Raw genomic sequence first — 23,689 nt, forward strand, 5'->3', positions numbered from 1 at the left:
GTTTTGTGGTTTCAGCTATTTCTGATATAGCCTATAATTTCCTCTTAAATATTTAACCTAGTCCATTATTAGCTTTCAGAGTTAACAACTTTTCCATGGGGCTTTCTTCTCATTTTTATTGTTTCAGTTTTTTTGTTGTTTTTTTTTCTTTTTTCAGTTTGTTTTTATGTACAACGTAAGTGCTTTAATAATTATGATAATGAGCATTTAATTTGCCTGTTGCTACAGAATAAAAATCAACTCGTTTTTTTTCTTTGCACAGCCATAATTTTGCAGCTTTTATAATTGGGTGATGCTGTAAAAGGGATGCATCTACTTCCTCAAGCGTGCTTTTTCTCCTGGAGTTGCACTGAGCTCTCGTTGTATAAATCTTCAAAGCACTGACCTGAACCTCCATTTCCATTTTTGTTCAAACATCACTAGTTCATGAGGTATGCTGGTGCGAGGCTCTATTCATCAGAAGAGTGAGGTAGCAATGGCTTTCATTAAGGCGTAATTCCAACTATGCCATCGCTTCATCATGAGCTTTGCCTTGTCCCATTAGCAAGCAAAACCGGTGCGTGCAAGGGAAAATGGCAGATTTTAGTAATAAATTAAATTAACTTTCCGCTAGAATCCCTGCCATCATAAACGCAGAATGGACATTTAAAAGTCACTGCAGAATTTTATATCCACAAGAACTTCCCATTTGCTCAGCTGCCACGCGGAGAGGCAGCCGTGCATTATGTAAAATGTAGGAACGTGCGCATAATGCAGCACGACTCAGGGTCTTGCTGGGAGGAAATGATCCCGAGCGTGCCCCTAAAAGACAAGCCCCATGCTCCGGGATATAATGATGAAAAATTGCCCGTTTATTTGTGCCTTTGTGCTTCGGCAAAAACCAAACTTTGGGTTGTTGCCTGTGCTGCGGCAGAGGGGCTTTGTGCGCGTGGTGCTCCGCTTGTGCGAGGCCGGGCTGACGTGCTGCTGGTCCCAGCTACAGCGCATCACCCCCAGCATGTGCAGAGCCATCCGTCTGTGTCACCGGCACCCCAGAGGACATCTGACATGGGCTAAGGAACAGAGACCGTGATCGCTTACAAATCAAACATGGCATGCTCTAAACCGATTGTGCACGGCAATCTTTTCGAGAAAGGACAACTAATTGAACATGATAAAGTGTAAAGTTAATTAACACCCTTAAATTTGTTGATTACTTTCACGGGATTATATTGTTCGTTGAGTAGCAGCTTTCTGTCCCAGCTGTCGCCTTTTTAGAGAATGTCTCTGGTAAACAATAGAGACACCATAACAAGTCGTAAATGGTCCCTGTGACAGCAGCCCCTTGTGAGGCTGCATCTGTAGAAAATGATTAGAACAATTGCATTTTAAAGACGGCTCACATCGCAGCCCGGTCCCATCGGCCCTCTTCTTTATCTCTGGTGATGGCAGACTGGTTAAAACATTTAAGTTCTTTGGAGCAAATTAAGTGATTTACTGTTTCGGTTCTACAGCGATAGAATAGCTTCATAGCTCTACCTTTGGTGCTGATTTTTGTAATAGGGAGAGAAATGAGATCCCTTGGAGCGGTGGGGGGTTTTGTTCTGTGTTGTTTTGTTTTTTTAATTACCTGAGGTCGTTCTGTTTACTCATTTCTTAGAAATAGATTAAGCCCGTAACACTTCATCTACAAAGAGACTAGAAAGGAATGACCTCCTGTTTATATTGGATAAGATAAGTAGTTTCCTCTGGGTTACTTTACGCTTACGGTATAATATATATAATTGTATAATTTGTATAGTATTATATAATTATAATTGTATATGAAATTATATTTTAAAATAATTTTAAATATCCTTTATTTCCAGTAAGGATTTGTAGCTGATGTTGCCTATGCATGTTGGTTGCCTGTACCTACAGTTGTCTTTTAGTTGGTTCTTGATTTATACATGTAACAAAACAATAGTAACCTTTCTGGTTAATCTTTCCTTGTGTATTTTGGTTTAACTTTTTGCGAGTTGCACAAGCCAAAATATTTCTCTTGAGCTGGCAGGTACTTAAAAGGCACTGCTTTGCACTTATAAGCACGTACACACATAGACAGATGCAGGCTCTTAAGTTCACCTAACTGTAAGAGAGGAATCATAACAAGAAACTGCTTGTTTGGGGAAACAATAGTCATTTGGGTTACAGTTTTGCAAAAATGTTGGGATAAGGGACCAGTGTTCCTTTGCTCATTGAACGTACAACACTGTAAAATAGGAGAGAGCATTCAAACTTTAACACTTTAATTTTTCTTGTTGATTTTTACATCTATTTTGGGTCGTAAGCCAGTTGCTGAAATTATGTCTTGCTCAGTAGTCTGTATGCTGAATAGGTCACCGTTGAAATGGATATTTGCCTTCTGAGCTTCTTCATCTTATAACCCTCATCCTTAGCTTATTCAAAGCAGCTTCATTCATGTTTGATTTAAATTTTTCTTCTCAACTTTGTCAACAGCAGAAGTTATTATCTGCAGGTGCAACACAACAGTGATCTAAGTGGCATAGGGGAATGGTTGGGTGCTCTCTGTATTCAGCAGTGTAGCTGGAATCCTCCTCTAATGCACAGCCCTACAGTGACCCTTCTTTTTAACTTGTCTGTGCCCTCCTCTTCTTTTGGAAATGTAACACAACTGAAACTAGAAGCAGATACATTCATGTACCATCTTCATTAACTTTCTTTTTCCTAGTAATTTCTATTTTTTATGATAAGCAAACTGCTTGTAGACAAACTCCTCTTACTGATGTAGCTTTAGGGATAGGGCCTTTGTTTTTGGAGCTGGAGGCATCCGTTGCAAATTACAGGATTGTTTCCAAGGTACTAAATATTGCAGGAGCTGTAATAAGCAAGGAAAAATGGATATGGAAGTGTTTGGTGGCTGGAGAACCTATAGGCTGCCTGGCTGGGAGCCTAAAACTTGAGATTGTCTGAATCCAAACTGTCTCAGGACAGCTGTGGCCAGTTGCTGCTATCATATGAGGGCCCCTAAGCTTCCATTCACTTTTTCATATAAAACTGTGAACTTAGGAGCTGCTCTATGTCAGGTTCACTGGGCAAACTGTGGGCATTCAGTGAGAACCACGTGAATTGCACTAATCCTTGCCCTGCAAATGACTCAGGCAGATGTGACAGGATGTTTTAAGGAGCTGCTCTCTATTTACCTGTTCTCATTACAAGACATTAATCTTCCAGATTTTGTCCAAAACCTTTTGGTACCCAAGTGGAAAGCCTGTCCCTACGTGGGTATACGTATTGCAGACCTACTCTAGAACTTCTCACTGTGCTTTTCTCCCAGATTCTTTGTGTGTGTGTGTGTGTGTGTGTGTGTGTGTGTGTGTGTGTGTCCCTCCCACTGGCTAGCTCTCTTATCTGCAAACCTGTTCCTGTCAATTTACATCTCTGGGAAACACTCTGATAGTCTTATGATTTACTGACTCAGAGTTGAGCTACTCTGTGCAATCTGCTGGCATGACCTCCTTAGAGGATTCTGCATGTGGGCTGGGGGGCTCTTACAGAGAGGCTGAGCACAGGGCAGCAGCCATGGGCTCCAGTAGCCCTGTCTTGCAGAGGAGGAGGTCTTGCACGTGCTGCTCGCTAATACAGTTTCTCAGAAACTGCTCCCTGAGGACAAGAAGAAGCTCTCAGTATTTTGGAAAGAACAAACAGATCCTGAATATGGACTTTTGACCTGGCACGGTAATGTTTGAGGTGGTAAGAAATCTTACAGAAGTCAAAACGTGAAAAGTAGTCATTAGCTTTGCTTTTTATTACATCGAGCTGCATTGCTTTCTTCCTTCCTCTCATCAGCGTTAGAAACTGAGAATACTTCACTGGCCTGTGTTGTTGGTGAGGAATCTGTGATTTTTGAAATAGAGCAGTGTATTCTTGTTTCCATTTTTAGCTGAAGTTACAGTTCTTCTGCTCCTCCCTGCCTAACCTTGCAGAAATTACCAGTGTTATAGACTTGCTGCATTGCTTGTTTAATTCTGATAAAACAGCTAGTAACTGGGGAGGGCCCTCAATGATAAAAATTAGTGTGAACTATATAGGCTTTTGTTTTTAAAAACAGAACTTTCCAAGCCTTCCGCATTATACAACAAATTGCTCTTTTTTTTCTGGTTAGCTAATTTATTTTTTCTACTTGAAATGTAAGTGTTTGAACAAGTGAGAGAGTGCAGCTGTCAGAAGATTAACCAGCTGAAAACTATTGTCAGCATTAATTTTGCTCTAATAAATGACTCTCTGAAGCTATTTAGCAGTCTGTAATCTAGATACAAGGCTATTGACCTATGATGGATAGTACTGGATTTTGTTTGTAAGCTTTGACTTAAATTGTCTACTTAATTTGCTGCAGGTCAGATCACAGGATTAGTGGTAAAGGCCATTATGTGGTTTGAATAAAAATAGCTGGAGGAATGGAATGAAAATCATTGTGTTTATTAATGTAGCAATCTTTGCGGTCATGTACATAGTAAATTGGTAGCCAACAAGATGACAATGACCTATTTGTGTTAGTTCTAAATCTAGGCGTTGCTCTTTGCCAAGTTCTCTGTATTTGCCACATGAGTTGGCTGGGGAGGAGTTGTTCAAGTGAGATTAAGGATTGGCTGCAGATAAGGTGTCTTAACAAGAGCAGAAAAGTCTTTACCATTGTCGATATATCAGTACTAAAGTGCTTATCGAGGAGCAGCATGTTTTGTATATATCAGTTGAAAGCTTTGGGTCTGTGTTTTTCCAGACATTCCAGTTTGGGACTCCCCAGTAATGGAGTGAGTCCAGCAAAGGGCTGCTAAGCTGATAAGGGGACTGGAGCATCTTTCGTGTGAGGAGAAGCTTGGAGAAGGCTCAAGGGGATGTTATTATATAGAAATGTCTGATGAGAAGGAGAGAGGCAGATCTTTCTTAGTTGTACCAAGACAAGAGGTAATGAGTGCAAAGAAAAATACGTGAAATTCCATTTTGGGAGTGGGTTTTCATTTGTGACTGCACAACACCTAGCACAGTGCAGGCTGTTCCACTTACAGCCTGGAAACTACTTCAATATAAGGATTGTTACGGATGTGATGGTAGCTAGTTCATGAAAAAGAATTGTGAATCATAGCTAGGGAACAGTCTGACTTATGTAGAAGCAGAGTGGTCCACCCCATAAAGAAAGAACAAACCATTCTACTTGGACGTTCTGTTTGCAAGAACACCGTTAACTAGTTTTATTTCAAATTATTATTTCAAATAAAACTAGTGTTTTATATCAAAGGGGCCATAACCTGTAGCTGTACGTCCTAAAAGGCAAAAGCTTGATGCGTAACACAGAGAATTTATACTGGTTATACTTCTTGCTGAAGTGAAAAATAGTGGGGAAGCTGATATGTTAATTAGTTTGGGGTAAATTTTCGTAGAAGCTCTACCAATTAAATCTGTTGGTGTTGAGGAAATCGACATTATAAGAGTAATTTGTATTAGAATTAGGCATCTTTTAAGGAGTGAAACATTTCATGCAGATGCTAAATATCACATAGGGAAAAAAAAGTGCTCTTTTTGTGCTTAAGAAGAATATGATCAAGAACTATGGGGTGTTCCTACTGGCCTGTGGTAAAATCGGATAGATTTTTTTGAATAAAACCAGGAATAGTGTGTTTGTATGTGTGTGTGCCTGTCAATTGTTTTACATTGGTTTTACATAGTACTTTATATGATTGTCTGTTATGTTTATGCATAGAAAGCTAATATAAGGTTTCTGAAACATAGTAGAACTTTGCTTCTGATTAGGAACATCATAAACCGTGGCATGTCAGAAGGCAAGCAGTAGGTTTCACATGTCTGTGACTTTTAGTTGTTCAGTTACCAGTCAGCAAGCATTGATAAAAACTTAGCCCAGAGTTTGGAAAAGCTGATAAAACAAGAGCTAATTTTGAGCAACTGTTGTGAATAGTCATGTTTGAAGAGCAGTTTGGCAACACATTTTACGTAGCAATTCAGTTACAATGAATTTTATGGGGTGCAAAGTCACAGGAAGGGTTGGTTGTTTTTTCGTATGAAATTATGAAAAGTCACATTGCCAGTTTTCTGTAATTCTTACGAGTTAATTGTCTGCCATTACTGCTGAAGATACAGCCTTCTTTAAGATGGCTTTGTCTTCTGAAGTGTTTGAGAATTAAGATATGCAATCCTGTAAGTACTCAGACTATATATACTTACTAAATGCATACATTTTTCATCATTGGACCCTTACTGGTCAGGTGAAGTTGTTAAGACTTTCTAAAAGTACTGGTGTTAAATCCAGTGTTGTCTTGATTCAGGTGTTGGAGCTGCTCGAGCTGGAAACCTTACTTTCATGGTTGGTGGAGTGGAACAGGAATTTGATGCTGCCAAAGAGTTGCTAATATGTATGGGTTCCAATGTAGTCTACTGTGGAGAGGTTGGAACTGGACAGGTAATGCTGAGGCATTGAGAGTTATCTCAGATTTCTACTTTGGCTACTTTATTTTTCTTGAGTGATATTTACTCTTCTGTTCCACAATGAAATGCCTTGTATTATGTTTTGTCACTTGTTTCCTTATTTTTCAACCATGATGAAATAGTATCTTGGCACCATTCTCAAGTATGTTGTATAGAATCAAAGAACGGCCTGGGTTGAAAAGGACCACAGTGATCATCTAGTTTCAACCCCCTGCTATGTGCAGGGTCACCAACCACCAGACCAGGCTGTCCAGAGCCACGTCCAGCCTGGCCTTGAATGCCTCCAGGGATGGGGCATCCACAGCCTCCTTGGGCAACCTGTTCCAGTGTATCACCACCCTCTTTGTGAAAAACTTCCTCCTAAGTTAGCTTAGTACCAGAACATCTGACCTGGTGCTTTTTCACATTGTCTTGTTAAATTATACTTGTAAAAGGATACAGATTTTTATTTTATTTCTTCCAAATTTAGATTTATTGAATGTTCTGAAGGATAAAGAGAACTCATGTGCCATGTTTACAAACTGAGCTACTATACTAAGAAAAAAATATTTCCTAATCTCTAAAAGTAGCATGGGGCACCTTTCATTGGTGTGTTGTACTGCTATACGTTTATGCTTACTGATGCTACCTTTAGAGAAGAGGTGTCTGAGCATATTTAATCAAAACTATCCCCAATTTAGTTTAAAAGATCCCTGTGTATTACTTATGCATAAATGTAATGCATTTTGATTAGAAAATGCAAAAACTAATTGACTGATAAACTTATTTTCAGGCTGCAAAGATTTGTAACAACATGCTTTTGGCCATCAGTATGATTGGAACTGCTGAGACTATGAATCTTGGAATCAGGTTAGTTTGATTTTTGTATTGGATTGAAAGTGTTTTCTCTGTGTTAACAGTCTTGTGTTTTACAGTTGACTTTTGCTAAGACAGTGACAATTGGATGGCATCGAAAATCTTTTGCCAGAAATTCTCTTATAAAAGCCATTAGCATGCTAGAGGTGTTACTTAACTAAGGTAGGGCTCTCAGAACAGGAATATTCTCTTGCGTTGACTGTAAAGGTTGTTACATTCTGCATCTGAAGATAAGACTTTATTCTGTTAGTGTATTGTATAGTGCTCTATACAGTAATGTTTGTCGTACATCACATGCATAGGGGGTAATATAGAGATAGGTATTCAGATTCTAAGCTAATGTGCAGTGTATTCTGAATATTATTCTCTCACGTGGCTCATGTTGGCTTTGTTTAACTTTGTGAAATCTTCCAAAATATATTGTAAAGTAAAAGTTCTTATGCAGTGCATGTATCAGATTAAGATCAGTGCATAAAAAAAATAACCTTTCTGTCAGAGTTTATCACTGTGGTTTGACCTAATTTCCAAAACTAATGCTTTGTCAAAGAGCTGGAGTATGTTCCACTCTGCTCTTTTCAATGCTAAAATTACCATTTCATTTCTAGCAGGTGATGCATTTGACTTGTAAGAAGCAATATATTATACTTTATATGAAACAAAATGATTTTTCCTCTCCACTTGTAACCAATTTATTTTTCCTGTTGTGTTTGAAATTTTTTAAATACAGTAAGTGCAAGTACTGCTTCAGTATCGCAGTATTTGAACCTTCCTAAATTCTCTTGGCCAGATCTAAAACATTTGCAAATTTATATGCAGTTCTGTGTTTGAAGAGATTATCTTCCAGTTGTGTATCTCTTAAGGGTTCTTCACCAATTATTCATCGCATGGTTGCATCCTTCCAGTTGGCCAGCTAAAACTATAGGTAGCGTAGATACTTATCAACTGGGCTTTGGACCGTGTGCTCATGTGGATTTGCTGCACTGTAAAAACAACAAGAGGGCATCAAATGCTTAAATAAATAAAAAAGAACACCTACATGTGTGCACATACACAAGGCAGTGTAATGGATTCACATTTCCTCTTAATTACCATATCAAGATGCAGTTGTTTTATTGAATTGCCCTTGTCTCAGATGTTAGACTATCTTGACCTATTAAGTTGTCATGTTGTAATTGAGATAAAAGAGGAATTTGCTTTGCATCAGTGCTAATTGGTTTATCAATATCCTGTACCATTTACATTTTAAAATTGAGAGTCTGTAAGATACAGAGGCACGTCTGTATTAAGCCATAATAAAAACAGTGGCATTGTATACAACTGTTGTAATTCAGTATGGTGTAAAGCTTTCATCATGTTCTGGTTTAAGTCATGCTTCACTTAATAAAACATATGTAATTGATTTTTCATTAATTTTTTTGTCTGTATTTCTAGAAATTACTATGTTTAAAATTAAAAATAAAGAATAAAGTCAAGAGGTTTGAAACACAGGTATTCTGGGCATGTAATCTGTGCACAGAACAAATGGATGCCTGCAGCCATGTAGTAAGATTTTTGGAATTTTCATTTTTCATTTTATTGGCTTCCAGTGAAAATTTTGGCTGAATTTGTGTTCAGTATTTGTGAGCAAAAATCCACTATCGAGGTGACGATTTACTGATCTTCCTTGCTTACAGTGTTGGCAGTCAAGAAGAAACTGTAGTTATTGTAGAAGAAACCTGCTGATTGTAACCTGAATAATATGAAACACAGACACCTCATGCAGTTTTGGACTAAATGAGATTAAGACGTAGGCAGTAACATAAAGCAATTCAGGACCCTTGCACTGATTTTAATGTGCCGTGGATTAAATCCTGGAGATGACTTTTGTGTACAAGTAGAATAAGAGCTTTCCACTCCTGGTGCATACAGATTTCTAACATGCAAGTCACAGTTTTCTACTTGTTAAAAGTTTTCAATTTTTATAAGATGGGTTAGTTGTTTGTGTTTGTTTGTTTTAAAGTATAAAGCTTTAAGGGTGGGTTGACTAACTAGTGAGAAATGGTTTGGCTACCTGGGGAGAGTTGGAAGCTGAACTGATAAAATCTGACTCGACCTAGCAAAGGACTCCGGAAACCCAAAAATACCCTCAGAGCAGAAACAGTGGAGCTCATATGTATTTTTAACTTCTAGATAGAATATAAAATCGCTGTGTCATGCATCATGTATATTTGCTGTATTCTAGTCCTGAGTTTTAAGGACTTTGGATGATGATCAGTTATTCAAAATATTACTGACTGAACCAGATGTCACTAGAAAGTCATATTATAGTACCTTCCAGAAATCAATATATTCTTTCTTCAAAACAGTATGGCATTATACTATTAATAAACCACTTCTCTATTGTTTTCATTAACCGTGTGGCCTCAATTTTCACTTCATTCATTTCAGATTTTTAAATTACATCTGTTATTGTTTTATTTATATTTGAAATTACAGAATTTTTCCATACTTCTGTATAAGTAGCAGATAGAATATTGTCCAGAGGAAGGAAAATTGGCATTAATGAACAAAAATCCCCATGAGCTCCCAGAAAAAAAAGGTGATATTTCTACAGAATTGCTTTTTTTTTTTTTATATTTGCTTACCATTAGACTTTACTCAATATCGTCTTCCTTTACTAATGTAGATGTCCACTTTCATTGGAAGTTATTGGATTTGGATTCCATAAGTAATATTTTAAAAAAAATTCAGTCTTAGGTCTGACCATTGAAATACCTTTTTTATTTTTCCACTAATTTCATGCTTTATGAATGTTGCCATTGAAAGTTTTGAAGCTGTGGCAGACATTCTGGAAATGAATTTACATTTTCGTTTGTATTACTGATTTTCTAGCATGATAGTGACACTCCTCAGTAGAAAAATTTCACATAAGTAGATTTTACGACATGTTTTTATGGATGATAGAATCACAGAACTGCTCAGGTTGGAAAAGACCCTCAAGATCATCAAGTCCAACCACAACCTAACCATACCACCTTAACTCTAACAAACAACTCCTAAATCATGTCCCTGAGCACCGCATCCAAACTGTTTTTAAACACATTCAGTAATGTGCATATCTCAAAATGCCATAGTGAATTACTGTGTCAAATCAATGCACAGAATATGTGTAAGCTTCACAAATAAGAAATAAAATCATTAGTTGAAACTATCCACAGTCAGAGACTACTTTTCTTACTCTTTTTTTCTTTTTCTCATCTGAATGTCAGTAGCTTACTGAGTTCTGAGTTCCAGTGTGGCAATGTCTAATACTAGCAAAGTAAGGCTTGGAAATGAGTTATTGATGATAACGAGTTTGTGTTTGGGTCAGATGGAAGCTGCTGCTCATCAAGCAGTGCTTGGTCCCTGCAGAGGCTCAGGGAAGGGCTTCTCTGCTGACACAAGATAGTACAAGGTAGTTTAATGGGGTTGGGATATGAAGGACCATGACAGCAGTAAGTGGTCTTTGGCACTGCAGCATCACCGTTGGGCTTCTAACAGCAGAGGAAGTCGTCTCCCCTAGAAGGAACTACTCTGGTACCCAGACAAATCTGTCAAAAATACTGCTGTTTCCTTAGCAGTTTTACTGTATATTAGTTTGTGCTTCCTTGCTGTTTTAGATCTTTAAAGTGCAAAGATGGTGAAAGAACTTTGCCAAGTGTTGCCAAGCCTCCAGATCTGGTTTTAGTTGGGCTGTAGATGAGCAGAAATGGGAGTCAGCAGCATAAGAGAGGCCTGTGCACCAGCCTGAGGCATGTAGCCCTGAGCGCATTCCCATCACAAATTTTGGAAAGAAGGCCTTAAAACTGAATTCCCCTGAGAACTCTGTCTCTGCTGTCTTTATTTAAGTCTCTGAAGGTTACTAATGATGCTTCAGAGCACTTACTTTGTTTAAAACACCGGTAGCACGATCATTTTTAGCTGTGGTAGAAAGGTTGTAAGGTTCCATTTGAATATTTTGCAACTTCATACGGTATTTCTCCCAAGCACCTTGAGATGTGAATCAACAGTTCAGCTACTACAGTTGTTACACCATAAAATGAGACATATACACCATAATATGACGGCATATATTTTTTTCTTTTCTGTGAAATGTCTTGTGAGTTTCTCTCTCTGTTCCAGACTGAACTCCTGGAGGTATGTGTGAAAAATGCAGTATGTTATTTTGCCAAAGCTCGGTAAATCTTAAATATTGAGCAGTGGCTCAAAGGGATCCTACTTGAAGCATTTTTTGTTGTTGCTTGTGTGCTCATTGCTTAGTTTCTGCTGTTTGTTTCATGAGGAGTGTTACTGAAGAAGCTGTAATTTGAGGCAGTGAATTGTTTTGGTGCTCTATTAGAAGTACAGTTAATACGTAGACTTCTTTTATGCTTATAAGGGAGAGGAATATTTTGGTAATTGTAAATTCACATGCACATGAACAAGCTCTTGCAACATCCAATGGCAAGTTGTTATGGGGACTGGCAGACTGTCATCATTTTGATAGCTTGAGCAGTATATCTCCTGAGCAGCAATGGAGCTCTTATGCAGAGAGTATCATATGTTCCCAGCCAATTTACAGGGAAACAGCAATAACATTTTATCATGGTTGAGAGCCCAGTAGCTGCTTCCTATTAAACTTGCCCTTTCAGATACCTGTCTCGGATTAATTTGTTGATTTCAAATGGAAACTCAGTCTTCTCCACTGAAGCATGACTTTCTAGGATAGACTCTCACTGAATGACAATTACTGTATATTCTAGCTAGTTTCAGACCATTACAAGCCTTGGGCACAGTGGAAGACAGAGGACTTCTTCAGTAACTGATTTTAATATGTCTAATTTTAACTGTCAGTTATATATGCACCACTGGATGAATCCTTAGAAAGATGAAATGCAAAGCACTTCTAACTTGCTCTTATTAATGATACACTTGCTGCAAAGGAGAAAAAAAAATAGGTTCAGGTCTCCTGCAGAGAATCTGCATGATGTTTTAAGATCAGCGGAGTTTGAAGGAGCAGGGATTTAAACTGATGCTGTCTGCCTTTTTCCTTTGCTGGAGCAAAAATGTGCCAGATGTAATGCAGGTGGTATTTTACATATCTGTCTGACACACAGTTATCTTTTAAAATGTATTTTCACAGAGAGGTAGTTGGTACACTGTGAGGAGAGCATTTTTGGGAAGGGTTGTATGCATTTGGAAATAATAGGTTCTCTGCCTTGCCGTGTACTTGTAGCTGTAATTACAGATCACTGCATGCAGGCACTGCACTGCTAAAAATACTGATCTGGGTGTAAGAACTATAAGGAAACAAACAAACCAAAAGATTTCTTTTGGCCAAAAAGCAGCTGCTTTGTGCTTGAAAGCTCAGGCATTGTGTGCTCCCAGTGCATCTGGGGTTTTTTGGTTGGTTGGTTTGGTTCGGTTGCATTTGGTTTTGGTATTTTTGATGACAACAATTAAAGCCTTTATTTTGAGAGGTTGTTGACGAAGATTTTGATACGCTATACAGGATAAAAGTACAATTAAAACACTGTGAGGACATATTGGTGCTGGAAAATACTTTTCTTTTTTTTTTTTTTTTAAAGAAGTGGCAATTGAAAGCTTTCAGAGGACTTCAGTAAATGGGGAGGAGGATAAAGCCCAGCCCCAGGGGCTGGTGCAGCAAGTCATAAATAAGGCTGTACAGCAGTGATGCTACAAAGGTATCTTTGCAGTACAGAAAGTGATCTTGCTTTGCATTAGGAAAACAGAGTCTTGTGCTGTTGTGGGAACAGGAAGCATATTGTAGAGATTGCTGCCTGAGACATTGTTTTTCAAATCCTAAAATCCTATTGGAATAAATAGATAAATTTAGGAACTATTCCACTGATAATGAGATTTAATCACCTAAAAATTAAAACCTAGAGAGCTGCAGAGCCTGGGAGGGGTGTTAGGATTCCAATGGCTATGGAGATCTGCAAAAAGTCTGTGGTAAAAGCTAATGTAAGGACTTGTGTAAAGGGTAAAGCTCCCCTGGAATTTTGTGGGAAAGTTTTTTTTATTTTTATCCTGTTTTCTTGTCCCTGGCAAAGGGGGGTTGATATATTCATTTTAAAATGTGCTTTTCTCATCTTTGATTGCTACTGGAAATAATTACCTTGATTTCTTTCTTGTACAGCTGTAACTGACCATTTCTACAGGATCAGATAAACTACTGTTGATTAGTGTTGGTATAAATGTAATTAGAGTAAAATTTATATTAGCAACTTGATATCAGCATTAATACAAATTCATAAAACAGTTAATTTTCTAAAATATTAATATACTTTCAGTCTACACTGAGCAGCAGTTTATGCCATCAGCTCTCTTTTCAAACAAATGGAACCATTCTAGAACAAATTTTATACTTGAACAAGCTTTGTTTTACCAGGATCAGTAACCTTATCAACAGTTGACCCAGAACTATGATGTATGTTTGTGAATAGATTGCATATGTCACAGTAAGAGGCGGACTTGCCTCATAAGCTAGAGTATGTAATGACGATCAAGTCATAGCGAAGCAAAATGCAGATGTATACAATAGTAATATATATATTTTTAGAAATATATCAGGTTTGGTACTTGCTTCTCAATTATTTGCTTTGTTCAGCTCTAGATAGTACAATTTTGTTACAAAAAAGAGGCATGTGATCTAGTCACTGGCAGAACAGAATGCCTTGTAACAATTAGAAGGGAGCTGCACTTCTGACAAGGCCTTTATTTTGCTTGCGCTTTCGGAATTGCTAGATTGCTAGATTGAAGACACTTTGCTTAGTACAAAGGAAAAAAGCTCTGAAAACCTACTGCTTAAATGGTGGATTGATGGTCTTTAATCTAAAATACAGCTCTGCTACCCCCAATATCAATACTGTGTCATTTTTCATGGCTTGTAGTAAAGGGAGAGAAATGATGGCAGAGTCCTAAAATATAAAACAAGTCACCCATGTCTTGCGCATTTTGACATTAACAGTTCTCTTCCTTGACCTTTGACAGATTAGGGCTTGACCCAAAGCTGCTGGCCAAAATTCTAAATATGAGCTCGGGTCGCTGTTGGTCAAGCGATACGTACAACCCTGTTCCTGGAGTGATGGAAGGAGTACCATCTGCTAATAATTATCAAGGAGGCTTTGGAACAACGCTCATGGCTAAGGTACAGAATGCTTACATGTAAAGGTATAGTTGCTTCTCTCTGGGCTTCTAGCAAGCATTCTCAATGAAAATTTATGATTACAAGGAAATGTGTGTGCATCGACAGAGGACATCTCAAACTATTACTGTAGCTCTGAATTAACGAGTAGTGTAGTGGGCTTTCCTTTAATCTCCAGCCTCTTCCTAGCTATTCCTGCTGCAGAGCCACTCAATGAGATGATATGCACTTCTCAGTTCTCAGTTGTCCTTAAGCTCCCGATGGACTCGTGTGTATGGCAAGTGCTCAGCAAGCTTTTTAGGTGGCTCTTGCATGACTGCTCTGGAACTTAAGAGCCTCAGCTCAAGTTCAGGAAAACCCTGCTGAACAAATTAGTTGCCCATAATGGCAAAAGCATCTAAAACCTTTGGCCTAATCTCTTCCAGATACCTTATGCTGTGCTACCACAAATGCCTTCTGGCATTCTCTTCCTTGCTGAGCCAGTTCCTAAGGTGTTGTGAATGTCTAAGGTCATGTGAAATGCATAATGCAGACAGGCTTCAACCCACAGCCTCTGCAGACTGATTTTCTACAGGTGCCTGCGCTGTGCTGTGACCTCTCTTGAATTGTTGTCAGTGGTGGCAAATGTAATCCTTCTTAGAAGTAATAACCCAGTGATTTAAATTATTTGTCTGCAAAGTGAGAGATCTGGGTTTTAGGTCCTTTTCAGCATGAAGAAGTTGTAACTTACAGCTATCCCATCCCAGGAGGGTATGCTTACTGCCACACTCTTGGCTGTTCGAGGAAAAGCATGGTCCTGACTCACTCTGTGGTCGGGAAAGCAAAGCCCTTGGAGGCCAGAGGAAAGTAGGCAAGGAGGTCAGGGCTGTGCATCATGCTGATGAGGATGCAGTTGGAGGGAGGAACTGTAGGGCACTGACTTTTGAACTACTTCTGCTTTTACACAATGATTGCCTAAGGTGAATTACAAAAACAGCCCTGGAAGAGAACTCTGATCTCATCCCTTGATGGCTGGTGTGAAGTATTCTAAGTTTATGCAACAACAGCCAGCAGCTTTCATGTCTTTGAGGGATGTGTTAAAATACTGGAAAGCAGCAGTTTTTATGTCATGTTCATGTCATTGGACATAGGAGACAAGAAAACATTATTAAAATTCCTGATTTATAAAATGCTTCATATTATGCATTTGAGGTTGGCCAGGGTTATTGATTGGAGATAAGCAACCTGATCCTGGCAGTGTTTCAAAGCTCTTGTTTCTATCACGTGCAGCTTTCAAAATCCCTTCTGCCTGTTGTGCATTGTTTCACGGTGGAATCTCTGTTCTTCTGGTTCTTAACTGTTACTCTTGTCTTGATTAACCTCATAATACAAATAGGACGGGACATATTCCCCTCCCTTTTAACTTTCTGTGTACATGGTGAATTTTTTCTCCCTTTTGTTCTGCTTCTAAGAGGAACCTTTGTCTAAGATCTTCGTTGGAGGAACAGCAGCTTGGCCTGTGCTTGTTTGTTGAAACTGTCAGCTTTTGTTTAAAGTATTATCAACACATAAGAGGATTGTTTCTCAGATATTTTTAATTGCTCTTTTTCTGATGCCTCACCTGCCCGTCTTGTCTTCTAGACAGCCTATAGGCTGCCTCAGTAAGAGGGAAAGACAATAAATTCCTCTCTTGCCTGTTCAGTGTTGATAGAAAATTACTTGAATGAGTAAGGAGCCAAGAGAAGGCTGATCACGTTTGTGATGTTACACGGTGAAGTAGTGACCAGTTTTAAGGCACTGCTCCTTAGTTGTCAGAGGACTTCTATGATCCCTTTCATCCTGGTATGTGATAGATCATGTAGTATATAAGTTGAGTTGGGGACTCTTGTCTGGGAAGTACAAAACATGCTTTTGCCACTTACAAGAAGCAAAAGCCAACTATATTCGCAGCATGGTTACTGAGTAAATGTTGTCCTTGAATCCTGAGAAAAGCAAGATTTATATCATAGTATTCTTGACTGATTGTGCTATATTTCAAATGACAAAGTTTCGTTTACATCAGCTCCAAAATAAGTCTAAGGAACCACACATTTCTACTGTGACCATTTTTTGTGGATCGTTTTGTTGTTGTTGTTGTTTTTCACTTTTTTAAAATAGGTTTGCAACTGTCTCCTGAAAGAGAATCTGTTTCCCTTTTCCAAGCTGAGAAAAAGTGAGCAAAATAGTTGGTACAGTAAGACATCTGCAAGATTTTATCAACTTCGTAGGGTATGAGAGGACCTGTAAATTATGCTCTGATTTTCACTTCTTCAGAAAGGTCAGCAAAAGACAAATTTCCTTTAGAGTTGTTTTCTGCTATTTCACTCAAGGAATCTCCAGCTTTGAGAGAAAAGATCTTTTACAACCTAAAGCTAAAGATAAACTTTATGTACAATTTGTGTTTTTATTCCTTCAAAGTTCCCATTAACAAAACGAAATTTTAAACACAAACAATCAGAAACCCCTAGGACCTTCCTGACTTTGGAGTCAGGAGTCCTAGTTCAAGTAAGCGCAGAGATGCTATCTAATATTTCAGCCATCTTGGAGCCCAGATTTCATTGTAAAAGCAAACAGACCTGCTTTATAAAATTGTCCTTGTGCTAGCAGTCTGTTGAGAATTTTCAGGGACTGTTTTTGTGCAAGCCCCTTTAGAGAAAAATAAACCACTGCTACTGAAACTAAGGACCTTCATTAGTTTGGAGCAGGATGATTTTGCTGTTCTCCTATTACATGAAGTGATTTAAGATTTTTTGAATGAAGTGGACAATATGGCAACATTTCACAAAGAGGGGCTGGACAAGATTAGGATTACATCGTGGAATATCTTACTGTAAATTAGGCTAAAGTCACTATTCTTAGACTTAAGTCATCAGTCATTGCTAGGCAAAAAGGAATGATCTGCAGTGATGCAAATGAGGAATCTTATCTGAATCCTGTGGCATCTGATACGTATGTTTTTCCCATTTTCCTAGATCTTGAAGTCATTCAAGGGTAATAGGAAGAGTAACTATAATTCTGATTTGTATCAGAATGACCTTTATAGGGCCGATTTACAGATCGAAGTGACATTTAGAGAATAGAGTAAGATCTTGAATTTCCTTGTGCTAATTCAAATACAGATGCACAGAAAGTAAAGACCTGTCTTGTAAGTCATTCTTGAGAAGCCAAAAGTGCTCTCAGCACTACTACAGTCTCTCAGTTCTTCTTATTTGTCATAAATATGGATATATTTTTAAATTAAACCCAGTAAAGGTGCGAATTCTATGAGCCGTTGCAGTCTTGGATGGACAGCAAATGTAGTCGCACACTAGTAACTCTGGAGAAGTATTTCTGCAGCTTTCTTAAAATATGGACCTCATAATTAAGTTCCATCCTCTTGCAATACCTTATAAAGGCAACCTTGAGAGCAGGCATTACTGTCATACTTAGAAAGAGATCTGTTTCTGTATCCAGGCCCTTGTTAGCTATTCTTTCGTCAGTAAGCTTCATGTCTGATTCAGCTTTAAAATTTAAGACATCCTCCAATCTGACTCGTCATTTCTGTCCAGCATGAAGCTGATTTTTTTCTAACTTTAGTTAGTCATTGTGCTGGTACTTGCCTTTCATTTTTCTCCTGTTTATTTTGGATTGTAGATATAGTTGACCAAATGCTCTGGGAGGATACGATTTCAAATTATTCTTCTTGACGACCTCATTTTTTGCCCCAAACTTAGTGTTTAAAAATGCAATCGAATTAGTCTCTATTTCCCGTCATCATTCTTTCATTAATTGCATGGTCACATTACAGTAAATGTAGGTAAAATGAGAGGCTTCAATTTTGTTGCTGTTCAAATACCTCCAGCTTTGTTTTTAACCTGTTTTTAGCAAAAAAAATGTCTCACTCAACCAGTATGAAACGTATGTGAAATACTTAAGTGAATATCCAGAAGAATTTTAGTTTTGGAGATAGTGTAGTAAAGTGGAGGAAAAAAAAGTCTCAGCCTTGCTATCAGGTTGCACAGTGATCAAGAAAATTCCCTCTGTCCTGAAGGAAGTTGTCTTCTTTGTAGAGCTGTGTGTGAGCTGGGTTTTCGGGTTGGGTTTTGTTTTGTTTTCCTGTTGAATAACATTGAGTTATTGTTTTCAAAATTAAAAACTAAACAAAGACTTCTTTCTTCCAGGACTGAAATCTTATACAGTAGACTTCTCTTAACAATGAAAGTCATTTAACATATTGTATGTACATGGCTATTGATAATCTTGTCATTTTTTTGTTGACTGTTTTCCTTTCCTTCCCTTCTTCCTCTCTGCCCTCTTTCTCTCTCTCCTTCTTCTCAGGATCTTGGCCTGGCCCAGATTTCTGCCACCAACACAAAGACTCCAGTTCCTTTGGGATCCCAGGCACATCAGATCTACAGGATGATGTGTGCAAAAGGCTATGCCCTGAAAGATTTCTCAGCTGTGTTCCAGTTTTTACGTGAGGAGGAAAGCTTGTGAGCTGTCCTTTGGCAATGGACACAATAATAAACCACACTTTTTTATCCTTACAGCTCATTTGAGAAATATATGGGTTTAATGAAATACTGTGCATTCTGATCTCATACAGACTAATAATCTTTGGTTGTCTAAATCACAGCAAACTCTGGGACTTCATCAATTCTTGAAAGAGTGAGCCAGAGGAAGGGGTTGTTTGGCAACTAGCCAGACAGTGATTTCGTTTTATAAGAACCATCAAAAGTTTTTTCACTAGATGCAATAAATAAATGAATATTTTTTTTTATTGAACACTTAATTGCATATAAAATAATTTACGTTACAACCGCAAACTTAGGTGAATCTTGAAGAGTAAAGTTATATAGTGATTTAATGATATATAGTGATCTATCAAAACTAAAAGTGAATACTGTATGGAAAAAGGGAAGATTTCTTTTTCAATGAAGAAACACAGCTTGAGATGGATTTTATTATTTTTTTCCTTGGACCTACTAGCCTTGGATTGATATGTAGTGAATTTTACCTGGGGTTCAGGTTGCAGATTAAGTTTATAGGCACATGTTACTAAGTGGAGAGCTGTTACAGCATGTTTGCCTGGTAGACTTAGTTAAAATAACATGGTATGCGTGTCTCTGCTGTAAAACTCTTACTGTATTTTGCTAACCCAGTTTTATATTTTCTTGTATTCTGTCACACGTTTTCTGTCACACATTTTCAGAGCTCAAAAACAGCACTTTCCAGAAGTTCTAACCAAGTGTGCATTTGCTTTAGGTAACTACTGCAGTAATATAAACCTAAACCCCATTATTTTGAGAAGAAATAAAAATCTATGCTGGTAAATACTTGCTCTATGGTTATTTGCTTTTAGTTTTGATGCAATCTTGCACACACACAATTCACTAAAAACGTACTAAGTGGTCTTATATTTTTATTTGCTTGGGTTTTTACAAGTTATCTTTCAGTAACAGGCTTTTGAGGAACTCTTGACTGTGTGATGCATACAGTAGTATATTTGCCTACGTATTACCTTAACCGTTCACTGCTTCTGGCAAAATACAGGTGTATTACTTATTAGGTGTATTATAAACTTAAATTTGTAAATGTAAGTGTTCACATCCATACTGACTCACAGGTTCTAAGCTCAATCGGGTCCATTATGCATTTACATTCCAATTTGGGTTCTGTGACAGATCCCTTTATATGTGCGCATTCAGGTAAGAAAATTTTGTGTTTGAATTAGCTTAATTCAGTGACTTTGATAACTTGAACGTTACATTTTAACCTGTTAGTAACATTATATGAAGTCATTAAACTACAGATTGATCTGGTATCCTTTCAGTTTGCTTCAAAGACTATGATGTCCCAGGTTATTCAGAGCTTAGGGGCTTGTTAATGTACGAGTTGAAGACTACCAGGAGCAATCCTGCTTTTTAATAGTTGTCCTTCTCTCATTTGATAAAGCTGTTGAGTCCATTCATTCCTTGAGATCTGACACAAAACTATCCGCAATAAAAACTATTAAAATTACCAAGTCAACCGCATGAGTGCTGGAAAATGCACAAATGTGGAACCACTGTTAGAGGTGTGTGGCTCAACCTTTGACTGCAAGATCACATAGAGGTGTTTTTTTTCCTACAGCATTCCTGCCTCACACAACACAAAGGGTGGACCCAGTCTCATAGTGAATTTGAGACTACAGGGATGCTTTTGCTGATAGGATCCTTGTTTGCTTGTCAGTTTTACAATGAATGAGACGAAGAATGGTAGGAGAGGTCTGGTTAAGTCTCCTCTGTATTTGACTTGGAGAGCTGTCTGGTAGCCGGATTGCTGAGGATTTCTAATAGATGTATCCTTCTAGTGTCCAGCCCAGCCTGGTGCAGCAGTTTCTATCAATGTGTTTGCTTGCAGGAAGCATAACTATTTGCTTTCTTAATATGGTAGATGCACATATAAATGTTAGGAGCCATAAGGAATGGAATATGTCTAGCGAGACAGACCATTTGAAACTTTTAGTTTCCGAAATCATAAAGTCTTTGTTAAGCATGTAAAAACTTTTGAGCTACTTCTATGTTTCTGCTCAGGGCTAACTCAGGCTTCTTGGGGTCCATTTCTCCTCTCCTGCAACCACTGATCAAATTTTAAATTCCTACTCTGAAGCTCACGTTGGAGTAGAGACTGCCAGAATGCTCTCTTGGCAAACCAACAAAACTAAATGTTTTCTGATCTGTTTCTTAGAGGAGGATTTTGGCTGAAATTAAAAACAAAAACCAAACCAAACAAAAGCCAGCTCTGGGGCAGACAGCCAGCATGTAAAATTTTAGACCAAGCAGTTAGTTTGGCAAAGTTAGCAAAACAACTTTTACCATAAATCTTACTGTGGAAAGTGCCTTGAAACTTGTAATAATGTCCAGTACCTCAAGCCAGTAATACAATTTCTGGTATAATACACATAGTTTTCCTAATTCTGCAGGGAAATACTGTACTACTGGATACATATAGTGGTGGTGGTATTCATGCTAGCTACATCTATTCTGCATCTGCCTGTGTGTGTAATCTTTTGCTCTGCATGGGGTATACTTCTGGCCTATGGAAATTAAGCAAGTACTAAAACTGTTGTCACTGCCAGAAACAGGCATTGAAAACAGCAATTTATTGAGCTGAACAGAAAGACAGTGAAATTGGTTAAATTTCTACACTAATTACTTCCCAGTGCATACACACAAATTAGGTACAGCAAATTAGTTGTATATTTTATAAATGTCCCAAAGGGAAACTTGAGGTAACTTCTTTTAAAATTGTTTGGAATGTTAAATTAGCCCTCCCATCCTGCTTGCTTGGAAATTCACCTATATCAAATGCATTTATTGACTAGCAGGAAAACATTGTCAACCAATAAAACTAGTGATGGTTTTTAAAAAAATACCTAAGCAGCCTTCTCTCAATTATGATTCTGTATAAACCATCTTAAGCAACTATTTTTGGTGGTCGTTTAACAGAGGAGGCCTTCTATTAAAACTGCTGAGTATGATGTTGCTTTAACTTTATTTATGGCTCTTACAAGCCTCAGGTGGAAGAGGAGGCATTCTGACCAAGTAAAAGTATTATACGTGATAGTCTGGCTCTGGTTTAATCAATGGGAATGTTGCCATTAACTACAAGACTGCCAGGATTTCACAGCATTTTTGGAATGGCGGGGTAGTTCCAGTGCAACTGTGGCCAAGATGCAGCTTCAGGGCATCTCTCAGGCAGGGATTGTGCCACATTGATGGCATCAGGATTCTGAAAAGTTGGGGTGTGGGCTGTGAAAGGAAGGAGCCTGCTGGAGCTGCTGGAGGTGATATTGCCAGTCTGTGTCCCAGCCTTGTCCTGCAGCAGATGATAGAGCTGCTGAGAGCACAAAACAGCTGCTGTCACTTCCAGCCTGAGAACAGAGCTGCCCACCTTTTCAGCTGTATAAATGTTACAACTGACATGAAAGGATGTTCCCAAGTGATCTGCAGAACATAAAGACTGAGCCTGTTCATGGAGCAAGCAGAGAAAACCATCATACAGGGGCTATGATATTGATGTCTTTCTGCAATCTTAGTTCTCCATCTTGATCAGCAAGATCAAAACTATCCAGACCCTACTCAAAAGGTACTTTAAGACTGGAGTGGTACCTCCTGCTTTTGATTTGCCTTTATGTCATCATTACTGTCTCCGTCTCCATATAAAACCAGATATAATTCCATTTTGCTCAAGAAAAGCTGAGAATATTTTCTGTCTTACAAGAGGAAACTGTCTTACAAGTTGTAGAAACTTTGATGCAGTGTACAAGTCTGCACTGTGTTTTCATGGCTCACTGAAGCAATGCGTGGAGCTTGGGCCCTCTGTGGCTTTCTACATTTATGGATTGATAGGATCCTTTCAAAGTCATGGGACTTTACAAAGCAAAGCTTTTTTGTTGACATCTCTATCAAGTTCTTAGAACTTGCTGCAAGCCTTGCAAAACTGAAAAATTATACTTCTGCAGGGGGAGAAATTTAATTCAAGGTCTACAAATGAATAAGCAGTGTTTTAGAAAAGCGCAAGCTTACAAGACGTGTTTGACATTGTGTGCGATAGCATAATGGATGTATGGTCTTTAAAGGCTACTGGTATGTTTAAGATTTGTTGCTTTCTATATATGATTTGTCACAGACCGTCCTGTCTGCTGGCACAGTCACACATAATTTTTTCTCCCATAAGAATAATAACAACAGTTAGAAAATTTTCTTAGGTGGACAGAGAATGAGTATTTTTATGGCTGGTGCACTCAGTAGATGTATGACATAGAATTAGGCATCCATATGGCAATGATTTTTTGTTGGTGGTAGTATTCATCATAGATGGTGAGCACTTGCAGTAAATTGAAACAGGTGGATAAACCTTTTTAAAGTACTAAATGCCTTCTTATAGCAACTGTATGATAAAAAGCCGTCTGGCTCTTTCTGCGCTGGCACCCAACTCTTCCTTTTGACCTTGGCCTGAAATGAGATCTTGATTTTCGTTTAAGGTCGGAGGTAGCTCAGTGTGTTTCTTCCTTTGGTGTTGCTGAGCCTCTCATTGGTGATAACAGTGTTCTGCTTAAATTACATGCTAGGCCTGGAAATAATAAATATGCTAACATACGTTCTATGAATTTTACGGATTTCAAAAAAACTTGGAGCGCTGTTATATATC

General features: G+C 38.2%; 1 protein-coding gene across 2 annotated transcripts in view; it reads left to right on the forward strand.

Moving 5' to 3' along the window:
• The window catches only part of HIBADH (3-hydroxyisobutyrate dehydrogenase), a gene marked incomplete at both ends in the record, with an annotated part of 80,265 nt that extends 61,274 nt beyond the window's left edge, over positions 1–18,991 (forward strand). For both annotated transcript variants that reach the window (XM_079538572.1, XM_079538573.1), the window contains 4 exons: positions 6,318–6,451; positions 7,250–7,326; positions 14,344–14,500; positions 18,833–18,991. In XM_079538572.1, the coding sequence (XP_079394698.1) occupies positions 6,318–6,451; positions 7,250–7,326; positions 14,344–14,500; positions 18,833–18,991 (527 nt within the window). The remainder of the gene's footprint in view (positions 1–6,317; positions 6,452–7,249; positions 7,327–14,343; positions 14,501–18,832) is intronic.
• Between the last annotated feature and the right edge of the window lie 4,698 nt (positions 18,992–23,689).

Source organism: Tetrao urogallus (genome assembly GCF_951394365.1).
Source record: "Tetrao urogallus genome assembly, chromosome: 7".
NCBI classification, from domain to species: domain Eukaryota; kingdom Metazoa; phylum Chordata; class Aves; order Galliformes; family Phasianidae; genus Tetrao; species Tetrao urogallus.